We start from the raw sequence: 23,429 nt of genomic DNA, 5'->3' as shown, positions 1-23,429 counted from the left end.
TCTTCAGCAAGTGAAATGCATGCTCAATCGAATTTAGGTCAGGTGATTGACTTGGCCATTGCATACCATTCCACTTCTTTTCCTTAAAAAACTCTTTGGTTGCTTTCGCAGTATGCTTCGGGTCATTGTCCATCTGAAGTGTGAAGCGCTGTCTAATGAGTTCTGAAGCATTTGGCTGAATATGAGCAGATAATATTGCCCGAAACACTTCAGAATTTAGAATTTATCCTTCTGCTTTTGTCAGCAGTCACATCATCAATAAATACAAGAGAACCAATTCCATTGGCAGCCATACATGCCCACGCCATGATACTACCACCACCATGCTTCACTGATGAGGTGGTATGCTTTGGATCATGAGCAGCTCCTTTCCTTCTCCATACTCTTCTCTTCCCATCACTCTGGTACAAGTTGATCTTGGTCTCATCTGTCCATAGGATGTTGTTCCAGAACTGTGAAGGCTTTTTTAGATGTTGTTTGGCAAACTCTAATCTGGCCTTCCTGTTTTTGAGTCTCACCAATGGTTTACATCTTGTGGTGAACCCTCTTTATGCACTGTGGTGAAATCTTCTCTTGATTTTGGACTTTCACACACATACACCTACCTCCTGGAGAGTGTTCTTGATCTGGCCAACTGTTGTGAAGGGTGTTTTCTTCACCAGGGAAAGAATTCTTCGGTCATCCGCCACAATTATTTTCCGTGGTCTTCCGGGTCTTTTGGTGTTGCTGAGCTCACAGGTGCGTTCTCTCTTTTTAAGGATGTTCCAAACAGTTGATTTGGCCACACCTAATGTTTTTGCTATCTCTCTGATAGGTTTGTTTTTTTTAGCCTAATGATGGCTTGCTTTACTGATAGTGACAGCTCTTTGGATCTCATATTAAGAGTTGACAGCAACAGATTCCAAATGCAAATAGCACACTTGAAATTAACTTTGGACCTTTTATCTGCTCCTTGTAAATGGGATAATGAGGGAATAGCACACACCTGGCCATGGAACAGCTGAGCAGCCAATTGTCCCATTACTTTTGGTCCCTTAAAAAGTGGGAGGCATATATACAAACTGTTATAATTCCTACACCTTTCACCTGATTTGGATTTAAATACCCTCAAATTAAAGCTGAAAGTCTGCAGTTAAAGCACAACTTGTTTGCTTCATTTCAAATCCATTGTGGTGGTGTATAGAGCCAAAAAGATTAGAATTGTGTCGATGTCCCAATATTTATGGACCTGACTGTAGATCCAGAGATGCTGCAGGAGTGTCTCGGCTGCTCAGGACAGCAGTGCAGCGACATTGGCTCCCACTTCTGTCAAAGTCAGTCAGCCAATGAGGAGAGAAGGGGGACGGAGCCAGGCAGTGGCACTGTGTCTGAATAGACACAAGGAGCTGTGGCTCAACCCAGGTGCCCCATAGCAAGCTGCTTGCTGTGGGGGCACTCAACAGGAGGGAGGGGCTAGGAGTGCCAAAGAGGAACCTGAGAAGAGGATGATCTTGGCTGCAAAACCACTACACAGAGCAGGTAAGCATAACAGGTTTGTTATTTTTAATGAAAAAAAAAACAAGACTTTAGTATCACTTTAAATTACACCTATGCCCATGCTATGCACATATTATATACACACACACATACATACATACATACATACATACACACAGTCAAAAGTATTGGGAGGCCTGCCTTTACACCCACGTGAATGCTATTGACATCCCAGGCTTAGTCTGTAGGGTTCAATATTGAGTTGGCCCACCCTTTGCAGCTATAACAGCTTCAACTCTTCTGAGAAGGCTGTCCACAAGGTTTAGGAGTGCCCCTATGGGAATGTTTGACCATTCTTCCAGAAGCGCATTGGTGAGGTCAGGCACTAATGTCGGACGAGAAGGCCTGGCTCACAGTCTCCACTCTAATTCATCCCAAAGACGTTCTATCGGGTTGAGGTCAGGACTCTGTGTAGGCCAGTCAAGTTCCTCCACCCCAAACTTGTCTTTATGGATCTGGCTTTGTGCATCCCCAAAAGGGCTAAACATAATGTTAAGTATATGTAATGCTAGAGAGAACTGCAATCACATTGAATGAAATGATGGCCAGAAAGTTTGGACATACAGTAGGTTAAGATGGAGAATGGATACATGATGGAATAGACAGAGACTAGGGACATTTTATTTGAAACTAGTAAAAGTTCTTGCTATTAACCCTTTACAAATTATTGCTTACATTCTCATTACAGACTATGGAGCCCAAGGGCTGCACAACAAATACCAAAAGGCCACTAGTTAAAGAATATTGTACATAAACACAATGTGCTGTAAGTTGTTAAAAACCAACTGGAACCCAGCTTCACGGTCTCTGTTGTAATCTTTGAGGACAAACTACTTCACAGTCCATGCAGACAGATAATTCTCTTACTACCCCTGTCCTTCTTTACTCCATATTCCACCTTTTACCAATGCATCAGATACATATAATGTACATACAGTATGGCTGTAGAATATTAACAAACAAAAAAGCGACTGATCGGGCAACTGAACTACTTTGTTGTCCTTACTTGTATTTCACAATGTTTTTTTGGTTTTGTTTTCAACAAGTTTACCATCTTTTTTACAACCCCAATTCCAAAAAAGTTGGGACGCTGTGTAAAATCTACATAAAAAACAGGGATGTAATGATTTGCAAATTTCATATACCTATGTAAATGAAATATGGGTTCATAAAATTTGCAAATCATTGCATTCTGTTTTTATGTAGATTTTACACAGTGTCCCATCTTTTTTAGAATTGGGTTGTAAATTCTCTGTAGAAAATGTATTAATACAAAAACGAAATGAACAGAAGTTGCCCTCAGTGAAAAACATACATCATAAAGTTGGTAAAAAACATGGATATAGCCAGCTGATATAAGCAAATCTTTACAAAGCGACAAAATAAAATATAGTGCTAATTATCTCATAGAAACCTAAAAATTATTTATGTGTTTAACTAAAAATGAAAAGAAACTGCAGAGCACACAAGTATAAATAGTCTGGAAATACACCGATGATGTACCACTAACTATTAAAACTATTAATCTCTACTCCAGTGTCCGGTCAATAAATTCCACCAAGAGCTCCGCAAACACCCTTTACCAGATAAAAATCAAAACTCAACAAACAAGACTTCTTACAGAAACCCTTTTACAGAGGGCTTTAATCTGATGGGAGGAAAGTGACCAATATGGACACTTTCCCAAACCATATTAAAAACGTACTGCAATTGCGATCTGCAGTGGGTTTCAATGTTAAAGGGAAGCTCCACCTAAAAAGGGAAGCTCCGCTTGTTTGCACCCTCTACTGCCATAGTTGACACTTTTGGGGGAGGGGGTAGTGGGTACCTGATTTTGAAAAGGTACCCGCTCCCACTTCTGGCTCATATCGCAGACGCAATCTGAGCTGGAAATTGAGCCCTCCATCCTTCCCCCACCGACTCCTAGGACACATCACGGGTCCCAGAAGACTACAGGACAAGGCGCAGCGCGGCTCGTACATGCGCAGTAGGAAACAGGCTGGAAACCACAACCACCAGTCTCCCTTACTAGAAATGCCGGCGCCTGCACCCAAAGCCGATTGAAGAATCAGTTTGGGTGATGACAACGCTGGATCCCTGGACAGGTATGTGCATTTTAATGGTGTAGGTTTGTTACAGAAAGCTGTCTTTAGATGATAAAAATGAGCTATTTATTTGATTCGCCAAAAAATCGGTCTGAATTCACAAACATTCTTGTAAAACTGTATATTATGTGTGCTCGCCAACAGAAAAAATATAAAATATACATCAGTAATACATTTAAAGGCTGCAAACTGCACTAATAATCTTTTGCATAATTGCTAAAACAGATGTAAGTATACAATTTGGCATAAAAAGGAAATACAGCTAGGTGCTATGTAGGTGTATATAGTTTTTGGTTCTTTTGCTTAACAGGGAAACAGCTAGGTAAATCTAGGAGCTGTCTGCTTAACAGAGGGCTATGGTTCTTACATAGGTCCTGCCTAGTGTGCTCTGATACTGCTCATCGTGGCTTGATGTTTCACACTGATCCAATAGTAGCGCTGTTTATTGGACAGTGGGAGGAAACCATGCAGATGAGGGCAGGAGATATCTGTACAGCCCTGGCCAATAAGCACTGGAGGGGTCCCGATGCATGCTAGGTGACTGTATATATCTTGAGGAGTACATGTGGCTCCTGGTATTCAGCTGGAGAACGGAGTCCAGGTAGGGAGGGGGCTGCTGCCTCTCCTCAGTATAGGCTGCCGTGCGGCCTCAGGTGGTCGACCTGAGGGCTATAGTCAGAGATGCTAAAACTCAGGGACTCTTCTGAAAGCTGATTGAAGGAGGATGTACATGGATCTCGTCTGGTAATACGGAAGAAGGTGACCTGCAGACAAGGGCCTTGTGAGTACAGACTTCCCACAGATATCCTAGTATACAGAGTTCAGAGTCTGCTGCTAACCCAAGCAAAGGACCGATTCTTCCCATGCAAATGCTGTATAGTTCAGTAGAAAATATACTATTCAGTTCCACTAAAGTGAGACCAAGTGAGAGTTGCCCTCACCTGTACATAGTTGAATTTGGAGTATCCCACTAATCCCTTCTCCTATCCAAGTAACATAAAGTAACATAAAATAACAAAACAAATCCCCTAGACTGATCATTGAAGACAACGAGCGAAAGTGTATGTGTGCACCTGCAGCGTGTGAAAATACCCAGTATCTAGCAACAGGATAATGAGAGGGAGACCAAAGACAGATCCATACCAAGCAGTTCCTACAGGAGCAGTGCTACATTGGGGGTCGTTTGTCCAGGATTTATCCCCTGAATTATCGCAGTGGTTGCTACCAGCAACAGCCGAAGACAGTGTCCAAGAAATTGTCGCGTTTTGCTCTATGGATTGTGGGACCGCAATTGAAGAGAAACAGCATTGTATCATGGAGGAGAATGTCTGCTCTTCAGTTGCCTGTGCACATGAATTTCCAAGTGATGGCATGGAGGGTGTTGAAGGCTGCCTAGGAAGAGGCAGAAGTGTCGCCAGAAAGCATATTACTATCTGCATTTCAGCAAAGTATGCAAATAATAGAAACAAGTATTACAGCACAGCTCACTGATACTGAAGTAACTGATGGCCAAGAAAGGTAAATCGGGGCATGGGAGTCTGAGCGCCAGGGGGTATACCAATGTATTTGCTACAGAGGAAAATGTCTGCTACTCAGCCATTAGTAACGGGATATTTCCATACAGTAGCAGTGAACTAGTTCAGTCAGCCCACTGGAGAAGGAGTGAGGCTGGGATTTCTACAGGGACAGGTGAAGCTGCTGTCAGTGTGTTTCCTGCAATCGATTCTGTCTGCTTTACAGTAAAGTTTGTTGATGACAAGCAGTGTTCAAGTGGCAGGAATGAAGGAGTTAATTTTGCAGCGCGGGAAGAGACGTTTTAGAAAGGCCTGTCCAGCAGAAGAAGCCACCATTAAAGAGTCAACTAGTCTGGGGACGCAGGCTGGGTCGCCGCTTGGGGTCCGCCAATCCTATATGTGAATTGAGAGACAGGTTTCACTTCTGACATCTGCTGTTACTACCACACCTGGAGAAAGCAGATATGCACTAAGAGCACCGCTGGGGCCAGGACCAGTGGTCTACACGCGCACACCACCGTCTGTCAGACCACGGAGACACACATCTCAGAAGTACAGAGCACCCAGCCGGTCAGAGCTGGATGTTGGTGGCAGCATGTATCAGCCACAGCCACAGCAAGCCAGATTCCAGCTCTTAAAAGGGGCAGAGGGGACCCAGAAGATCTAGAGGCCAAAGTCTGCAAGTTCCTCAGGTGAGGAGGGGCAAGGGATCATTGATGTGGGGGTCGCCCAGTTTTGAGTGTCACTTTGGATCCATAGAGGAAGGGATCGTAGAGTGGGGGGTCAGAAATTGACACAGAGTGGGACTGTGAGGCTGAAGAGGGAGAGGATTCTCCTGGCTCTGACCTGTGTGATGAGGATGGTGAGCAGGATGCCATTCTCGAACGATGTGCCAAGACTTCAGGATTCTGTGAGGCTTACGCTAATTGAGTTCCTGATCTAACTCCTCGCATCTATGCTCGGGCTCAAGCTCAAAATGAAGTCTTTACCCTGTTGATAAAGAAAGCGGAAACCCCATATGCCCCGCTGAGCAGAGGTGACTAGCAGAAGCTACCTAAGCTTTCTCAGCTTCAAAGCCTCATACAGCGGAAGGTGCCCATAGAGAATGGGTATGACTACCCCTATGCTCCCAGGGAGATCATGCAAGAGGCCAAAAGAGCTTCATGGTGTGAGGAAGCAGTATGGGACTTCATGTTCATCCCCAAGCCTTACCTAAAAAATCTAAGCCCCAGCTTTGGGATGAGTTCTTATCAGTGAACGAGAACTGGAACCTGGGGAGATCTACCTACACTATCGGTCTAGTTTGTGGCCGATACCGATATTTGCAAAAATGTGAATATTGGCCGCCGATTATTGGTCAAACCGATAATCGGTCGTTCGCTAGTGTACACCCTGTGCCTATTCAAGGTAATGTACATGGGCCTTTGAGATGCATTTCTTATGAAACTGTACAGAAAATTGTATGTTCACACAACGGAAAACCAGAAACTCATTTCATATTTTACTACATTAGCCAAACAATAGCTCAAGCATAATATTCAGGGGGGAAAAGACATTTAAAAACTAAGAGTTTCTATGTCCCAGACATGGTAAAAATGTACAAAAGAGTATGATTTTTGTAACTTTGTAGGTTTACTTTTTAGTCCTCTAGGCCTAGAAATACAAATCACTGTACCTAAAAATGCTGTGTATAGTAAATTTTAAAGACACACTGCACCATACCATTCATATTTTTAGCTTCCAAATGTATTACTTTACTTTTTAATATTAAACCTCATTTGCCATGTACTGTAGTTGCCCACCCGTTTATTTTATCAAGCTCTTGTCAAGTTTCTGTATCTTACTGTGAAGTTGTTACTATGCTTAGCTTTGTATTATCAGCAAACACTGAGACTGAGCTACTTTCTACCAACCTCTATATAGGGCAGAGCCTTGGGGTACCCCACTAGACCATTCTGAGTACATGCTTACTATCACCACCCTTTGGCCGCACCTCTGTAACCAGTTTACCATTGAGGCACATACACTATTGTCTATGCCAAGAAATCTCAATTAAGGCCCCTTTCACACATGCGAACCGTTCAGATCCGCCTGTCAGTTTTTCAGGTGGATCTAAACGGATGCCCCATGCATCTCTATGGGGCAGCTGATGTCAGCGGAGACATGTCCGCTGACACCCGCTGCCATCTGATGCGATCCTGTCCGTCAAATCCGGATGGATGGACACCCTATTTGCCATCCGTCTGGCAGATCGGATGGGATCTGATGAGAATGGACAGGCTGTCCGTTCTCATCCGATTCCCCCATAGAGGACAGCGGGGACCTGACAGCTCCGTCTCTGCACACAGAACGGAGATGGAGCTGTCATCTGCCTGCTCGATCCCCCGCTGACAAAAACGGGGTCCGCCGATGGAGCAGACAGTGTGAAAGGGGCCTAAGAGTTTATGGGGAACTGTATCAAATGCTTTGTTAAAATCCAGATATGCCACATCCACAGGCCTTTCTCTATCTAGATAACAGCTCACTTCCTAAAAGAATGTTAACAGGTTGGTACGCTAAGTTTTACAAGTCTTTTTTGGACACTGCTATCTGTTAGGCCCCTTTCACACTAGTGTGACTTGTCCCGCGATTTTGGACCGCAAAATCGCATAAGTCGTTTTCCATTATTTTCAATGAGCCCCATTCATATCAGTGGATTTTGAAGTCGCACTGACTTCAAAGTAGTTCCTGCACTACTTTGGCACGATTTTAATGCGTTTTGAGGTATATAGCCCTGAGCCATTGCTCAAAATCGCGTCAAAATCGCACCGCAAAATCGCTGTAAAATAGCGTCACATAAGTGTGAAAGGGGCCTAAGCCACAAGTGTACATTCCGTATTGTGTTATTAATAATACGTCTTGCATAATAAAGAAAATAAATGGTTGAGCCAAGTGTCAAAAAAAGTGACAATATAAATAAGTAGAGTGATAGCTGCACTCACTATATATCCACATACATATAGTTAAAAAAAATATAAACAAAAACGTGTTGAGCTATCAAAATAAAGTGCTAGTACATCAATAATTTAAAAATGCCAACCAATCAGATAATGAAACAATTCAATGCTTAAACGAGTATGGGCCCTTTCACATGGTCCGCCTCCGCAGGCGGATCCATGTTGCTCAGTGGGGATCGATCGGATGACAGCTCCATCACCGCTCGCAGAGCGGAGAGGGAGGTGTCTCAGCCCCCGCTGCCCTCTATGGGGGATCGGATGAGAGCGGACCGCCTGTCCGCTCTCATCCGATCCGATCCGATTACTGAACGGATGGAAAAATAGGATTTCCATCCGTCCAGATTTCACGAACAGGATCGGACACGGATGGCAGCGGGTGTCAGCGGAGGTGTCTCCGCTGACATCCGCTGCCCCATAGAGCTGCATGGGGGATCCGATCAGATCCGCCTAAAAAACTGACAGGCGGATCTGATCGAATCGCCCGTCTGAAAGGGCCCTTAATCTAACAAAGACACATGCAAATAAATAAATTCATGGGTAACGGAGTACTGAGCATTTACTGATGGACTGTTTGCACTGAGCACTTTTCTTTCTATAAGGAACTTTCCTTGGATGTTTATTTATTTATTCACACATGTCTATGTTAGATATACTCGCTTAAGCACTGTGTTGATTCATTATCTGATTGGTTGGCATTTTTGAATTATTGATGCACTAGCACTTTATTTTGATAGAGCAACATGTTTTTGTTTATATTTGTTAACAATCTGTCTTGAATATTATACCCCTGTTTTTCCAGAAGAAAGCATTTAGTACAGTTGCCTTCTCCTTGCCATTTGTAACCAACTTCCCCTGATAATTCTTCATGGGGCCAATGTGCTCTAGCTTTGCTTTCTTATTAGATTTTTTTAAATATTATTTTTTTTTAACTCTCCTCTACTATGTGTCTATCATGGTCTATTTTAACTGCCCTGATTGCACTCTTAAATCTCTTTTTGCATTTCTTGCAGTATTGGATGATGACCTCTCAGTCTTTTTTTTTTTTAAGGCCCCTTTCACACAGGCGGACCGGACCGTTCAGATCTGCCTGTTTGTTTTTTTGGCGGATCTGAACGGTCCCCCCATGCATTCCTATGGGGCATTGGATGTCAGCGGAGACATGTCCGCTGACATCCGACCCGATCCGTCAAATCTGGACAGATGGAAACCCTATTTGCCATCCGGATATGGGGTATAGTGACCCACAAATTGTGAAATGTGCCAAAGTAATATAAGTGAGAGTCTAAAAAATACAAGGTGTTTATTCACATAAATCAAATTATAAATCAATACCAAAAAGTGAAATAAACAAATGCCGTGAGTATAGTCAACCCACTACCACAAGGTGTGTGAAACAAGTTACTGATAAATAAAATAAATAAATAAATAAACGTGCCACACAGAGTGTGATTAGATGCTGAAAGGACGTTAGTATGTAAAGTCCACGAGTGGCCACTGGGTGGCGTTTTTGCTGATATAACCTGTATGATGATATGTAGGGGGTTCCTCTTCGTTGCGGGGAGCAATTGTGAGACGGTGGCGGGTGGCCTAGATGCTCGCATAGGAAGAAGAAAGCCCCATGGTAAATAAATGAATCATACAGATAAAAATAAAGGCGTAGATAACTCACTCGTTAGATGATCGAGATCAGAAACACAGTGCGCGCCGGGATGCTTCCGCGTTCCACGGCCGACAACCGGAAGTGACGTTTGACGTCGGAGACTCCGCCCTACGCGTTTCGTCACAATGACGTCAACTGGAGCGGCATTTTATAAGATTTTATAATTTCTAAAGGTAGCGCCTTTTTATAATTTCTAAAGGTAGCGCCAACACCAATCGTCACACTTTAATTTATCACTCTTCACCTTCACCTAAGGTTTGATTGGGGCAGCTTACACCTTTTTTGTTTTGTTTTTCACCCTCCCACCATATATTACAGTCCGTAGCGCTGGTCACTCTTCTCCATCATTCACCTATTTTCCATCTGTCCAGTGGATCGGATCGGATGAGAACGGACCGACGGTCCGTTCCCATCCGATTTCCCCCATAGAGATGCATGGGGAACTGACAGCTGTGTCTCCGCACACAGCGCGGAGACACAGCTGTCATCCTCCTGTTTAGCAGGGGATCGGTGGCTCGATCCCCGGCTGAGAAAAACTGACGGACAGATAGTGTGAAAGGGGCCTTAAAGGCATTTTTTTTCTTTTTTTCTTTTGGATCACTTTTTACGCCACAGTTAAGCCACTTAGGTTTAACCTTAGTTGTTGCCCATTGGAAAGATGGAGAATGCCATTATTTTGTATGCTTTTTACAGTACTTCCATTTTTCCTCTATGTTCATGGTTTCTAGAATGTGATCCAATTTGATATCTTGTTGTATTGAGCATGGTTTAGAAAACCATTGGCTTGTTTGAAAGGTAGTGTTCTTCAACTGTCCTCGTGCCTCCTTTTCCTATTCTTTACACTGAATGTAATTACGCTGTGATCACTGTTTCCTAAGTTATTTCTTAGGAAACGGCGATCACAGAGTTATTACATTCAGCGGTGATGTATCTGCAGGCAAACTGAGATTTGGATAATATCACTGACACCCAGGGGTGCCTGCACATACCTTCAGTAGTTATTCACAGCAGCCTGGGCGCCCCAAAACCAGGGATGCGCTATTATGCAAATAGCCAATTCAAGTAAGAAACCAGTCCTTGTCCCCTGCAGCTTCATGTGCTTCACTACTGGCATAGTGAAGTGACCCTGGATGATTTATCCTGGATGCAGCCAGTGTCATCCTTGACGAATGGGCTCCGAATGTCTGGCATACTGTGCCGGACCCTCCCAGCACCGTACCGGAACTGAGGGCTCCTGTGCACATGTCCAGAAGTGACATAATCTTGGCTCCGGCCACTCACACAGCAGGAGTCAGAAAGAAAGACCGGGGGAAAATGGAAGCCCTGTCAGCAGGGAAAGCACACCGCTGGAGGGCTTCGTTCTAAGGTAAGCATTTCATAATGTGCTAGTATGCGATGCACTGTTTAAGAGATATTCACCATAGATGCAGCCAGTGACATCACCAGTGCATGCGCTCTAAAGGTCTGGCATACAGCGCTGGATCTCCAGAGCACCATGCTGAAACAGAGGGCTTCTGGGCACATGCACAGGAGTGACGTCATCGCAGCTCCGGCCACTCACACAGCCGGAATCTGTGAACCCAGAAGGAAGACCGAGAGAAGATGGAGGCCCTGTCAGCGTGCTGTTGGAGGGCTTTGTTCTAAGGTAATGTGCTAGTATGCAATGCACTGTTTAGGAGATATTTACTCTGGATGCAGCCAGTGACATCACCGATGCATGCGCTCTGAAGATCTGGCTTACTGTGCTGGATCTTCAGAACTCCATGCTGAAACAGAAGGCTCCTGGGCACATGCACAGGAGTGACGTCATCACAGTTTTCGGCCTCTTACATAACCAGAGTCCGCAAACCCAGAAGGAAGACCGGGAGAAGATGGAGGCCCTTTCAGCGTGCCATTGGAGGGCTTGGTTCTAAGGTAAGCATTTTTTAATGTGCTAGTATGTGATGCATACTAGCACATTATGCCATTGTCTACCCTAGAACGTTTTTTATTTTTGTTACTGCAGCGTCTTTGGAAATGGGCGTTTTGTCATGAGACAAACATGCAAAGCTCATTGCCCGAAAAAGCATGGGAGCCTCTTTTGGGGCATCTGCCACCTTTAACCACTTGCCGACCGCCACAAGTAGATATACTGCGGCGGTCAGCCCCTCATAGGCAAAGTGACGTATATATACGTCACTAGCCTGTGAGGCTCTGGGGAGCGAGCGAGCGCACGCCGCCGTCGGCACGCTCCCGCGCGGTCACGGACCCCCCCATGCGTGTGACCGGCGGACCCGATGTCCGCCGCTCACTCTGCGATTGTCGGGGGAGAGGGAGAAAGGCAGGCGGCTGATGTAAACAAGCTGCCTGTCATTCTCCCTTGTGTAGAAACAGTGATCATACGGTTCTACTATGTAGGACCGTTGATCAGTGTAACTACAGCTCAAGCCACAGCCAATCACAGTTAGAATCACGCCCCTAGGGACACACACAGCCCCTCCCTCTCAAATAAAGTTAACCCCTTCACTGCCAGTGTATTTTTACAGTAACAGTGCATATATATAGCACTGATTACTGTAGAAATGTCACTGGTAACCCCAAAAGTGTCAAAAATGTCAGTCAATGGTCCGATCTGTCCGCCCCAATGTCGCAGTACCGCAAAAAAAAAAAAAAAATCGTAGATCGCCGCCATTACGCGTTAAAAAAAAAACAACAAAAATCTTTCCCTTTGTTAGTAAACGCGATAACTTTTGCACAAACCAATCAAAATACGCTTTTTGCGATATTTTTTACCAAACATATGTAGCATAAAACAAATTGGCTGAAAATGTTAAAAAATGTTGATTTTTACTTTTTTTGGGGGGGGGAATTTCATATAAAAAAAATGTGAAAAATATTGTAATTTTTGCAAAATTGACGCTCTTTTTTTTGTTTATAGCGCATGATCAAAAAAAAAAAAAAATCGCACAGGTGATCAAATACCACCAAAAGAAAGCTCTGTTTGTGGGAAAAAAAAGGACGTCAAATTCGTTAAGGTACAGCGTCACACGACCGCGCAATTGTCCGTTAAATTCACGCAGTGCCGAATCGCAAAATACCCCCTGCTCTTTTAGCAGCCAAATCCTCCGGGGCTTAAGTGGTTAAGCTGCCCTAGGTTGTCATGTAAAAAATGTGCCAACAAAAAAAAGACGACAGGTGTGAACGAAGCCTTACAGCAGCTAAACACAGGTAAAGGCACAGTATGAATTGTCCCATATAAAAGCATGAGCTGCATTCCTATGTGTTTATCCATAGAGAAGTGTATGTGTGCTGGAATCACATGGCTGTCAGTATACACGGAAATAAACACACAGCACACTGTCCATGGCTCAGCAGTGCCCTTCCTACACATCCATACTTGTGGGGAAGTCTATAGCTGACCTGATACACACTCTGCTAGCAATCACACACTGCACTCCTAAGCTAGTGCAGCCACATGAGAGCAGTCAGCGCAGTCATTGTGTCACTTCCGCTCCACCAATAGAAATCTACTTACAGTGTCACCTTCCAGGGGAGCCCCACAGTCTGAAGGAACGCCATCTTCCGCCGCTCACATTCAGGGGGGAGGGGCCACGGGAGGACGAGGCGGGGTTTCCCACACCTCCGGGGTATATAAGAGTTCCTGCTGTGTATGAAGGAAGGTTATGTGAGGCGCTCTGTCCCCGTGACCTCCGGGGTATATAAGAGCTTCTGCTGTGGGTGAAGGAAGGTTATGTGAGGCGCTCTGTCCCCGTGACCTCCGGGGTATATAAGAGCTTCTGCTGTGTATGAAGGAAGGTTATGTGAGGCGCTCTGTCCCCGTGACCTCCGGGGTATATAAGAGCTTCTGCTGTGTATGAAGGAAGGTTATGTGAGGCGCTCTGTCCCCGTGACCTCTGGGGTATATAAGAGCTTCTGCTGTGGGTGAAGGAAGGTTATGTGAGGCGCTCTGTCCCCGTGACCTCCGGGGTATATAAGAGCTTCTGCTGTGGGTGAAGGAAGGTTATGTGAGGCGCTCTGTCCCCGTGACCTCTGGGGTATATAAGAGCTTCTGCTGTGGGTGAAGGAGGGTTATGTGAGGCGCTCTGTCCCCGTACTATGGCGGTGTATTCTTGAGTTGGATCGGTGTGGCGGTACATGCTTGGGGAGCCGCAACTATCCTAGTGCCGTTAGTGACAGAAGCTGGCCTCTTGCATTACACATTGACAGTACCATAGATAGCAGGCTGGCTGGACTGTAGGGTTGTCACCTCATCCCTTTAAACCAGGACACATTATTTACACAGGTTCTGTGGCTGATTAAGGTGGTAGTTAAACTCAGTGCCTTATGTGCAATATATTATCCTCAGAGCCTGTGTAATTAATATGTCCTGGTTTACTTGCCGACCGCCTGCCGCAGCTGGCTCGACTGCGCGAATCGCCGTACCTGTATGGCAATCCTGGAGTTGTGTGCACACCCCCATTTGCCAGCGGGGAAGCTGATTCACAGGGCCGCCGGGCACCCGCAATCACTCCCTGTGGAGAGAGATCAGCGGTCTACAGACCGTTCTCTCAGGAATCAGCACAGAGCGCCTGTGATCTTCCTATTTAGGATCACAGGTCTCTGTGTTCATTTCACAAGCCCATCCCCCTCACAGTTAGAAAACACCCCCCCCTAGGCTCACATTTAACCCTTTGATCACCCCTGGGTTAACCCCTTCCCTGCCAGTGTCATTGTTACAGTAACTGCGTATTTTTAGCACTGATTACTGTAGTAATGTCACTGGTCCCCCCAAAAAATGTCAGTTAGGGGTCCGATCTGTCCGCCGCAATGTCGCAGTCCCATTAAAAATCACTGATCACTGCCGGTACAAGTAAAAAAATAAATAAAAATGACATAAGTAGACGCGATAACTTTTGCACAAACCAATCAAAATACGCTTATTGTGATTTTTTTTTACCAAAAATATGTAGCAGAATACAAATTGGCCTAAAATGATGAAAACATTTGATTTTTAATTTTTTTTTTTTTTTTATGTTTTATAGCAGAAAGTAAAAAATATTGTTTTTTTTTTTTCAGAATCGTCGCATTTTTTTGTTTATAGTGCAAACAAAAATCGCACAGGTGATCAAATACCACAAAAAGAAAGCTCTATTTGTGGGGGGGGGGGGGGACATCAATTTTATTTGGGTACAGCGTTGCATGACCGCGCAATTGTCCGGTAAATTAACGCAGTGCCAAATCGTAAAAAATGGCCTGGTCATTAAGGGGGTAAATCTTCCGGTCCAGAAGTGGTTAAAGGGATGATGCGGCTACCCTGGGCTGGAGTCACACCATTGCATTGTATTAACGCACGCTAAAATATTATTACTTTCTGTTATAAAACACAGCCAACAAAAAAGAAATTAAAAATCAAACTTTCCCTAAAACGTCTTTCAGGACAGCACCTTAGAGAGATGGCTCCTCCCTCTCCTCATCAGGAAACACCCCATCCACCAGATTTTAAAAGGAGGCTTCTCCCACCATTCATCAGTTTTTGTGTTTCCTCCGGCCGAGGAACACCTCTGTGGGGAGCTGGGCTCTTAAGGTGCTATCCTGAGAGACCGGGCTTCCTACGTCCACCTACCCTTTTTTTTTTGGAGACGGTTGCTTCTCCCATTCACGCGACCGACTGCAGTGCATGGGCTCCTTCTTCCTCTTCAGTGCTCTAGGCTGAGTCAGGACCCCGCAGAGCACAGCCCTGGGAAGGCATCTTGGAGGAGCGGAACGATTTTTCTTAGGCTTCCGCCGCCTTTTTTTCAAATTTGCCGCCATTTCTCCGGATCGAGTGACGCTCGTCCGGACCGGAAGTGAGGTTCCGGAAAGGGCAGCGTTCTGCAGGGGGCGTATGGCGTCATTTCCGCCGGACGCAGAGGAAGAAGGGAGGAGCAAGCTGGTGCCTTATTCCGGATCCGGTCCAGTGCAGGTGCGCTTTGGTCTCCGGAACCGGTACCGAAGCCACGGGTGATACCGCTGCCAAGCGATGGAAGCTTCTTCAGCGAGTGGGACAGGCACAGGCACCAGTAAGGCCCAGGTAAGGGGTATCTTTATATGGCCTATCTTACTGTGGGGTCTCTCTCCATCCCTTTTACTATCCCCCCGGTGGCTGGGGGCCTGTCAGGGCACATGGGACTTCCCTTTAAATGTCTTTCTGTGCACCTTTGGTGGCCCTGAGAATCAGGCTGACTTTTAAGAAGCATGTGTATGTTTTCCCATTCATGTCTTCCAGGCTAAAAGCTCTGAAACTGTTTTCAAGAGAAAGTGTCCTTCATGCAAAGCAAAGTTGTCGGAAAGTTGGAAAAAGACACTTTGCCAGGGATGTATTGATGCACTAGTAAAGGAAGAAGCATCTGCAGTTTGTGGCGATTTAGTCGCATCTGTGAGGAAGGAATTGGATGCTACCATCCAATCTTTTCGGTCATCCCTACAGGACCCTGCCCTGAGTCAGCCATCAGCCTCACTGTCCTCTCAGGGTTCACAATTGCTTCCTTCGGTGAGGACAGAAGGGGTTCCTTCCACCCAAGGAGATAATTCCCCCTCACATTCCAAGGAGGATTCAGAGGAAGAAGAGGAGGGAGGGGCACAAAGCAGGCCCACTAAATACAAACTATCCTTAGAGCAAGTGGATGGTCTCCTGAGGGCAGTTTATATCACCCTGGGTCTAGAGGAAGAAAAGAAGGAACTGTCCCTACATGACAAAATGTATGCAGGCTTGGAAGAGCCTAAGGGCCGTATCTTCCCAGTACATCAGACCATCTCAGATGCAATAAAACATGAGTGGACTGATCCGGAAAAGAAAACCTTCTTCCCTAAAGCCTTTAAAAGGCGATTTCCTTTTGATGAGGACCCAGGAGCTCCCTGGAATAAGATGCCAAAGATTGATGCAGCCTTCTCCCAGGTTTCTAGGTCAACAGACCTAGCATTTGAAGACATGGGAATACTGAGGGATCCCATGGATAAGAAGATGGACCAGCAACTTAAGAGATCCTGGCAATCCATCATGGGGAGTCTGAAACCTGCCATGGCAGTAACCTGTGTGTCCAGGAATCTGGAATACTGGCTTAGCCAGCTAAAAGCACACATCACAGCAGACTCACCTAAACAGGAAATTTTGGATTCCTTTTCCACGCTCTCCACGGCCATAGCCTTCATTTCTGACGCTTCAGCAGAGTCAGTGAAGATGACCGCAAGATCTGCAGCTTTATCCAACTCAGCCAGAAGGGCTCTTTGGTTAAAGACATGGCCTGGAGATACAGCTTCTAAAAATAAGCTATGTGGACTTCCTTTTCAAGGGGATCTACTATTCGGGCCTGGGCTAGACTCTGTTCTAGATAGAACAGCAGACAAAAAGAAGTCTTTTCCTGTGAAGAAGAAACAGGCAGCAAAGAAGTTTTTTCGACCTCAAAAAGCTCAGCAAAATAGCAGACCCCAGGAGAAGAGAAGAAACTGGTCGACACAAAAACCCAAAGGGAAAGGAGGTGTTCTCTTCCATCCTCCTGTGTCAACCAACAAAACACAATGACAAGACATTGCCGGTGGGAGGAAGATTGAGGGAATTCCTCCCCTATTGGGCAGCCATAACAGAAAATCAATACATTCTGGGTATGCTGTCCCAAAGCTACAACATAGAGTTTTCAGAGACGCCACCCGAAAGGTTCTTTGTCACAAACCTCCCAAGAGATGCAGAAAAAGCCCTGGCTATGATGGACCTGTTAAAGGACCTGAGGCGACAGGGAGTTGTCTGTCCAGTTCCAGTGGAGGAACAACATCAGGGATTCTATTCCCACATATTTTTGATAAAGAAACCATCGGGGGATTTTCGTCTTATACTGAATCTGAAACCATTAAACAGGTCAGTTCTGTACAAAAAGTTTCGAATGGACTCAATTCTTACAGTCAGAACCCTGTTAACAAAAGGATGCTTCATGGCATCAATCGACTTAAGGGATGCTTACCTACATATCCCTATTGCCCCTCACTCACAGAGATTCCTAAGGTTGGCAGTAAATCTGGGAAAGGAAATGCTCCATATCCAATTCAAAGCACTCCCTTTCGGGCTATCATCCTCCCCTCGTATTTTTACGAAGGTAATGGCAGAGTGTCTAGCTCCCCTCCGCCTTCAGGGAATCTCTGTGGTGCCTTACCTGGACGACCTGCTTTTCTTTGCCCCGTCAAAGGAAAAACTTCAAGAGGACCTGCACAAGGCAAGAGGTCATCTAGAAGCTCTGGGATGGATAGTGAACATCAAGAAATCGAATCTCACACCGGCTCAGCGGGTTCAGTTCCTAGGGTTTCAGTTATGCTCTGTGGAACAAAGAATCTTCCTACCAGAAGACAAACAGGTCAAAATACAGAATTTGGTAGCAAGGCTACAAACAAATCAGTGGTGGTCGATCAGAGAGATCATGTCAGTCCTTGGAAACCTGACTGCATCAATTCCAGCTGTCCAATGGGCAAGGCTGCATTTTCGACCACTCCAATATTTCCTCCTCAGAATCTGGGATCACAATCCAGAGACTTTGGACTTAAAGGTAAAAATCCCCACCAAGGTCAAGAGGTCCCTTTGGTGGTGGAGAAATCGGACAACCTTGTCTCAGGGTTTGGCCTGGTCCTTCCCGGCAGACCAGAGGTTAACAACGGATGCCAGCAGGTGGGGGTGGGGAGCCCACTGGAACCAAAACCTGGCACAGGGGGTTTGGTCTCAGACCGAGACAAGAAAATCCTCAAATTGGAAGGAATTAAAGGCAGTCGGCCTAGCCCTAACTGCCTTCTCTCAAAATCTTCAGGGGACTCATGTTCAAGTCCTTTCAGACAACGCCACTACAGTGGCATATCTAAACAAGCAAGGGGGCACAAGAAGCAAAACCCTACAGCTTTTGGCAACGGAAATTCTGCAATGGGCGGAAAGGCAGTTACTTTCCTTGTCAGCAATCCACCTAAAAGGTACACTAAACAGTGTGGCGGATTATTTAAGCAGGCAGAAGATCCGAGAAGCAGAATGGAGCTTGAACCCAGAAGTCTTCATGTTGATAACCAAGACTTGGGGAAAGCCAGAGGTGGATCTGTTTGCAACGAAAGAAAACGCAAAACTTCCACTTTACTTCTCACTCCACAGAAGCGACAACTCTCTGGGAGTAGATTCCCTGGCACATCCCTGGAGGTTCAGGTTGGGGTATGCCTTCCCCCCCTTCCAGCTCATTCCGTTGGTATTGAGAAAAATCCAAATGGAAAGAGCCTCAGTGATCCTGATCACACCCTATTGGCCCAAAAGGGTTTGGTTTTCGACTGTCCTTCAACTGTCAGTCAAACCTGCTTTTCAGCTCCCTCTTCGTCAAGACCTACTGCTTCAAGGTCCAGTCTATCATCCAGAAGTGGAAAAGCTAAAGCTCACCGCCTGGTATCTGAGGAGCAACTGCTGAAAAGGAAAGGATTTTCAGACGCATTAATTGCTACTCTACTTTCCAGTAGGAAAAAAGTCACAAGGAATATATATGCAAAAGTTTGGAAGACATATAATACCTGGTGTGAATCGAAAGATCAAAAATTGAACAGTACTACTTCAATTTTGGAGTTCCTACAGGAGGGCGCAGGAAAAGGTTTGGCAGTAAGTACCCTCAAGGTACAAGTTACAGCCCTGGGGGTATTCTTGGAAAGGCCCATTTCTTCAGAATCTTTAATCATCAGATTTTTCAGGGCCCTTACCCGCTCCAGACCAGTGCCTGTCAGAAGCTTCCCCAAATGGGACTTGTCGGTGGTCCTTCAGGCCTTCACAAAGGAACCTTTTGAACCACTAGAAACGGTTACACTAAAAAACCTTACCCTCAAGACGGTCTTCTTGGTGGCAATAACATCAGCAAGAAGAATCAGTGAATTACATGCTTTATCAGCTATCGAACCTTTCTTGTCCATATATCCAGACAGGATAATTCTCAAGACAGATCCAGGGTTTCTCCCAAAAGTAGCTTCAACGAGAAACCGCTCACAAGAAATTGTGTTACCTACCTTCTGCCCTAATCCATCAGGAGATAAGGAAGAAGGCTTTCACTACCTAGATGTAAGAAGGGTTCTTATACACTACTTGGAGGTTACTAAAGAGTTTAGATCATCAAACTCTCTTTTTGTTCTTTTCTCTGGCAACAAAAAAGGTCGCCAGGCATCAAAAGGATCAATAGCCAGATGGCTCAGATCCGCTATTTCAGAGGCTTACTCCCAAATGAAATTGTCTCCCCCACAGGGGATCAGAGCTCACTCTACTAGAGCGTTAGCCACTACATGGGCAGAGAAAGCTGGTGCCACTCCAGATCAGATCTGCAAAGCGGCTACGTGGTCAAGCTACTTTACATTTGCAAGACACTATAGGTTGGACCTTTTGGCAGCTGAAGATCAGGCTTTTGGCAGAAAGGTCCTGCAAGCTGTGGTCCCTCCCTAAATTGAGTAAGTCTCGATAATCCTCTCTAAGGTGCTGTCCTGAAAGACGTTTTAGGGAAAATTCAAGTTAGACTTACCGGTAACTTGTTTTCCAATAGTCTTTCAGGACAGCAGGAGGATCCCGCCCTATTGTATAAAATGTATTGCTGTGATTAACCATATCTGTTTATGTGTTCCAGCATGGGCCGGAGGTACTCTTCTACAAACTGATGAATGGTGGGAGAAGCCTCCTTTTAAAATCTGGTGGATGGGGTGTTTCCTGATGAGGAGAGGGAGGAGCCATCTCTCTAAGGTGCTGTCCTGAAAGACTATTGGAAAACAAGTTACCGGTAAGTCTAACTTGAATTTTTTTCATCAATTTAGGCCAATATGTATTCTGCTACAGATGTTGCCATCTAGTGGCTATTGAATGAAACAAGGTACAGGTACGTCGTTTCATGCAATTGCGCCACATTTCCACAGTAAGTACACGGTGGCCAGGCAGCAAGTGGTTGAAGTGATTGTAAAGTCTCTTTTTTTCTATAAAAATAACAAACCTGTTAACTTGCCTCCTCTGTGCAGTGGTTTTGCACAGAGCAGCCCTGATCCTCCTCTTCAGCTCTCCTGGCCCCTCCCACCTGTCGAGAGCCCCCACAGCAAGCAGCTTGCTATGGGGGCACCCAAGCCAAGCTGCAGCTCTGTGTGTCCATTCAGACATAGAGCAGCAGTTCGGCCTCACTCCCTCTCTCATCATTGGCAAACTGACTTTGACTGACAGGATTTTCATTGACACATAATGCTTATACAACTTGGGGGGGGGGGGGGGGGTTGCGCAGTTTGGCATGTTTGCCCTGGGCTCTACATGACCATGCCACAGCACTGCACACAGCAGCCTGGATCCTCCTCTTCTCAGGTCCCTCGCTGGCGCTCCTGGCCCCTCCCTCCTGTCAAGTGCCCCAAAAGCAAACAGTTCGCTAGAGGGGCACCCGAGCCGGGCCGCAGCTCTTTGTGTCCATTCAGACATGGAGCCGCAGCTCAGCCCCATCCTCTCTCTCCCCATTGGCTCACTGACTTTGATTGATAGCAGTGGGTGCCAATGGCGCCTGCTTCTGTGTCTCAGCCAATCAGGAGGGAGAGCCACAGACAGCCGAAGCTCTCGTGCAACAGCACTGGATCGAGATGGGGCTCAGAGAAGTATTAGGGGGGTTGCTACACACAGAAGGTTTTTTTTTTATCCTTTTTTTAGAACTATAGGCAAAACTTTTTTTTTTTTTTTCATTTTGCATAGAGCAAGGGAGGGTTAAAACCCAACAACATTTTTTTTTTTTTTTTGCCATTTATGTCCTATTGGGGAGACTTCCCTTCCTGTCCCATAGACAAACAGAAAGTGAGAGTAAATTCCTGTTAATTAAAGGGAATTCCTTGGGGTCCACCAGGACACCAGAACTAGTGTCCCTATTGGAAGAGTTCTCCTCTATTACTTTTCAGGGGACAACCTAACATTTACTTTCAATGATGATGGTAAACAGAATAAATAGAGAGAGTGAATCTCCTTAACAGGGGGCACAGACTGCAATAAAAATAGACTGGGGTTCTAATCCCTCACCACTTTATCCAGAAATAAAAAATAAAGTTTTGCCTTTAGTTATACTTTAATCAGGGGTGTTGAAACTTTTTTTAAAGAGGGCCAGAGTTGATGAAGTGAACATGCATGAGGGCCGACCATTTTGCCAGACATTCTTTGGACCATTAAAATTAAATGCAAATTAACTATTATATGCAAAGTTTATTGCAAACGGCCTACTTTTCCATTTCGTCACATGGATGACAAATCTAAACAGGTGTTATGCCAGTTATCATGGAGAGGGCGCTGGTCCTGTTATACTAGCGCCAAATTTATTTTGTGTTTTTTTTTTTTTTAAACAATATTTTATTGAAATTCAAAGCATTACATAGAACCAAACTGTGAGCAATGGATCAGGAAATAATATGAACGGCATAACACTGGTGACAACGTGCTCTGCTAAGCGCCCTGCTGGTCGCAAAGAATTTCTCGGGTGAAGTCGTAATAACGATATTCTGTAAGGCCAAAGGTTTTTCATTTTAATAGAAGGGGGGGGGGAGAGGGAGGAGGGATGTTCTACAGAAAGCCAGGTGTAGTAGCACTTGGCGTCAAAGGAAGATAAGAGAAATGTAGCGGGAGGGGGGCGAGGGGAGGGGTGGATAGGGGGGGGGGATATGTAAATGGCATCCTAGTGACTATAAACATAGGTATCATTCCGCAGTTGCCAGTTGTCCGGGACTAGGCCGTTGCCCGTGGTCGAGCGACCCAGACCGGGAGGCCCTAGAAGAGCCCGCTGTCACCCATACGACAATAAGCAATCGGTGTTAACGAAACATTAAGTAAAAAGGGGGGGTTGAGGCAGACACAAATTAGTACAGGGGAACCAGATGGGGTGAGTGTGTTGCACCGGTACATTGTAGTCCACTGAGTTAGTAGTGATGGGATCTTAGATCAAACAAGGGCGTGAGCTGAAAGGCCTTCAGCTTCTGTAGAGCATGAGGAGGATATACAGTTCCACTTGCTGTCAAACTTAATGCGGGACAAGCGTGGGTCGATGGAGAGGCCCACCGATTCTGTGGTTCTTAATGAAGACATAGCAGTGGACAGTTCTGCGATATTTGGGGCAGTGTCCGACAGCCAGTTGCGGAGTATCAGCCTACGGGCCGACATCAAGCAGGTCACTATCCAGGCTTTGTGCAGGGATATAAGCTTCCAATCGGGTTGAGGTATAGAGATAAAGTCTCTGTTCAGGCAGTTAAAAAGAATAAGGTATATGTCCCTGGGGAGGGAAACTCCCGTCAGCTTTGCAACATATCTGATAACTTTACCCCAAAAGGAAGCTATGTGGGGGCATGACCACAGTTTGTGCAGAAGGGAGGGGAAACGTTCCTTGCAAAGAGTACAAAAGTGGTGGGCAATGTCCGGAGACCACCGCATGTGCGGGAGATATGCTCCATGCAGAATTTTATATTGTTGCTCCCTCCAGAATTCGTTGGTAATATATCTACGGGTGATAGCGTAGCCTTGGATAATTTTCTTATGCGCATCAGGGGAATTCAGAGTCTTGTTCCAAGATTTGGCCACTGAAGCAGATGTCCCCTGTAAGAGCTCCTGATTTAGAGGCTTGTACAG

At 45.5% G+C, this 23,429-nt stretch overlaps 1 protein-coding gene across 1 annotated transcript in view; it reads right to left on the bottom strand.

Annotated features, from left to right (window-relative positions):
• CLYBL (citramalyl-CoA lyase) overlaps positions 1-13,371 on the bottom strand; it is a 601,457-nt gene extending 588,086 nt beyond the window's left edge. The window contains exon 1 of the mRNA XM_082244507.1: positions 13,326-13,371. Coding sequence (XP_082100633.1) covers positions 13,326-13,369 — 44 coding nt within the window. The 5' untranslated portion in view covers positions 13,370-13,371. The remainder of the gene's footprint in view (positions 1-13,325) is intronic.
• Between the last annotated feature and the right edge of the window lie 10,058 nt (positions 13,372-23,429).

This window comes from Pelophylax lessonae (assembly GCF_965119305.1).
Source record: "Pelophylax lessonae genome assembly, chromosome: 2".
NCBI classification, from domain to species: Eukaryota; Metazoa; Chordata; class Amphibia; order Anura; family Ranidae; genus Pelophylax; species Pelophylax lessonae.
This window is presented reverse-complemented; position numbering and strand designations above follow the sequence as displayed.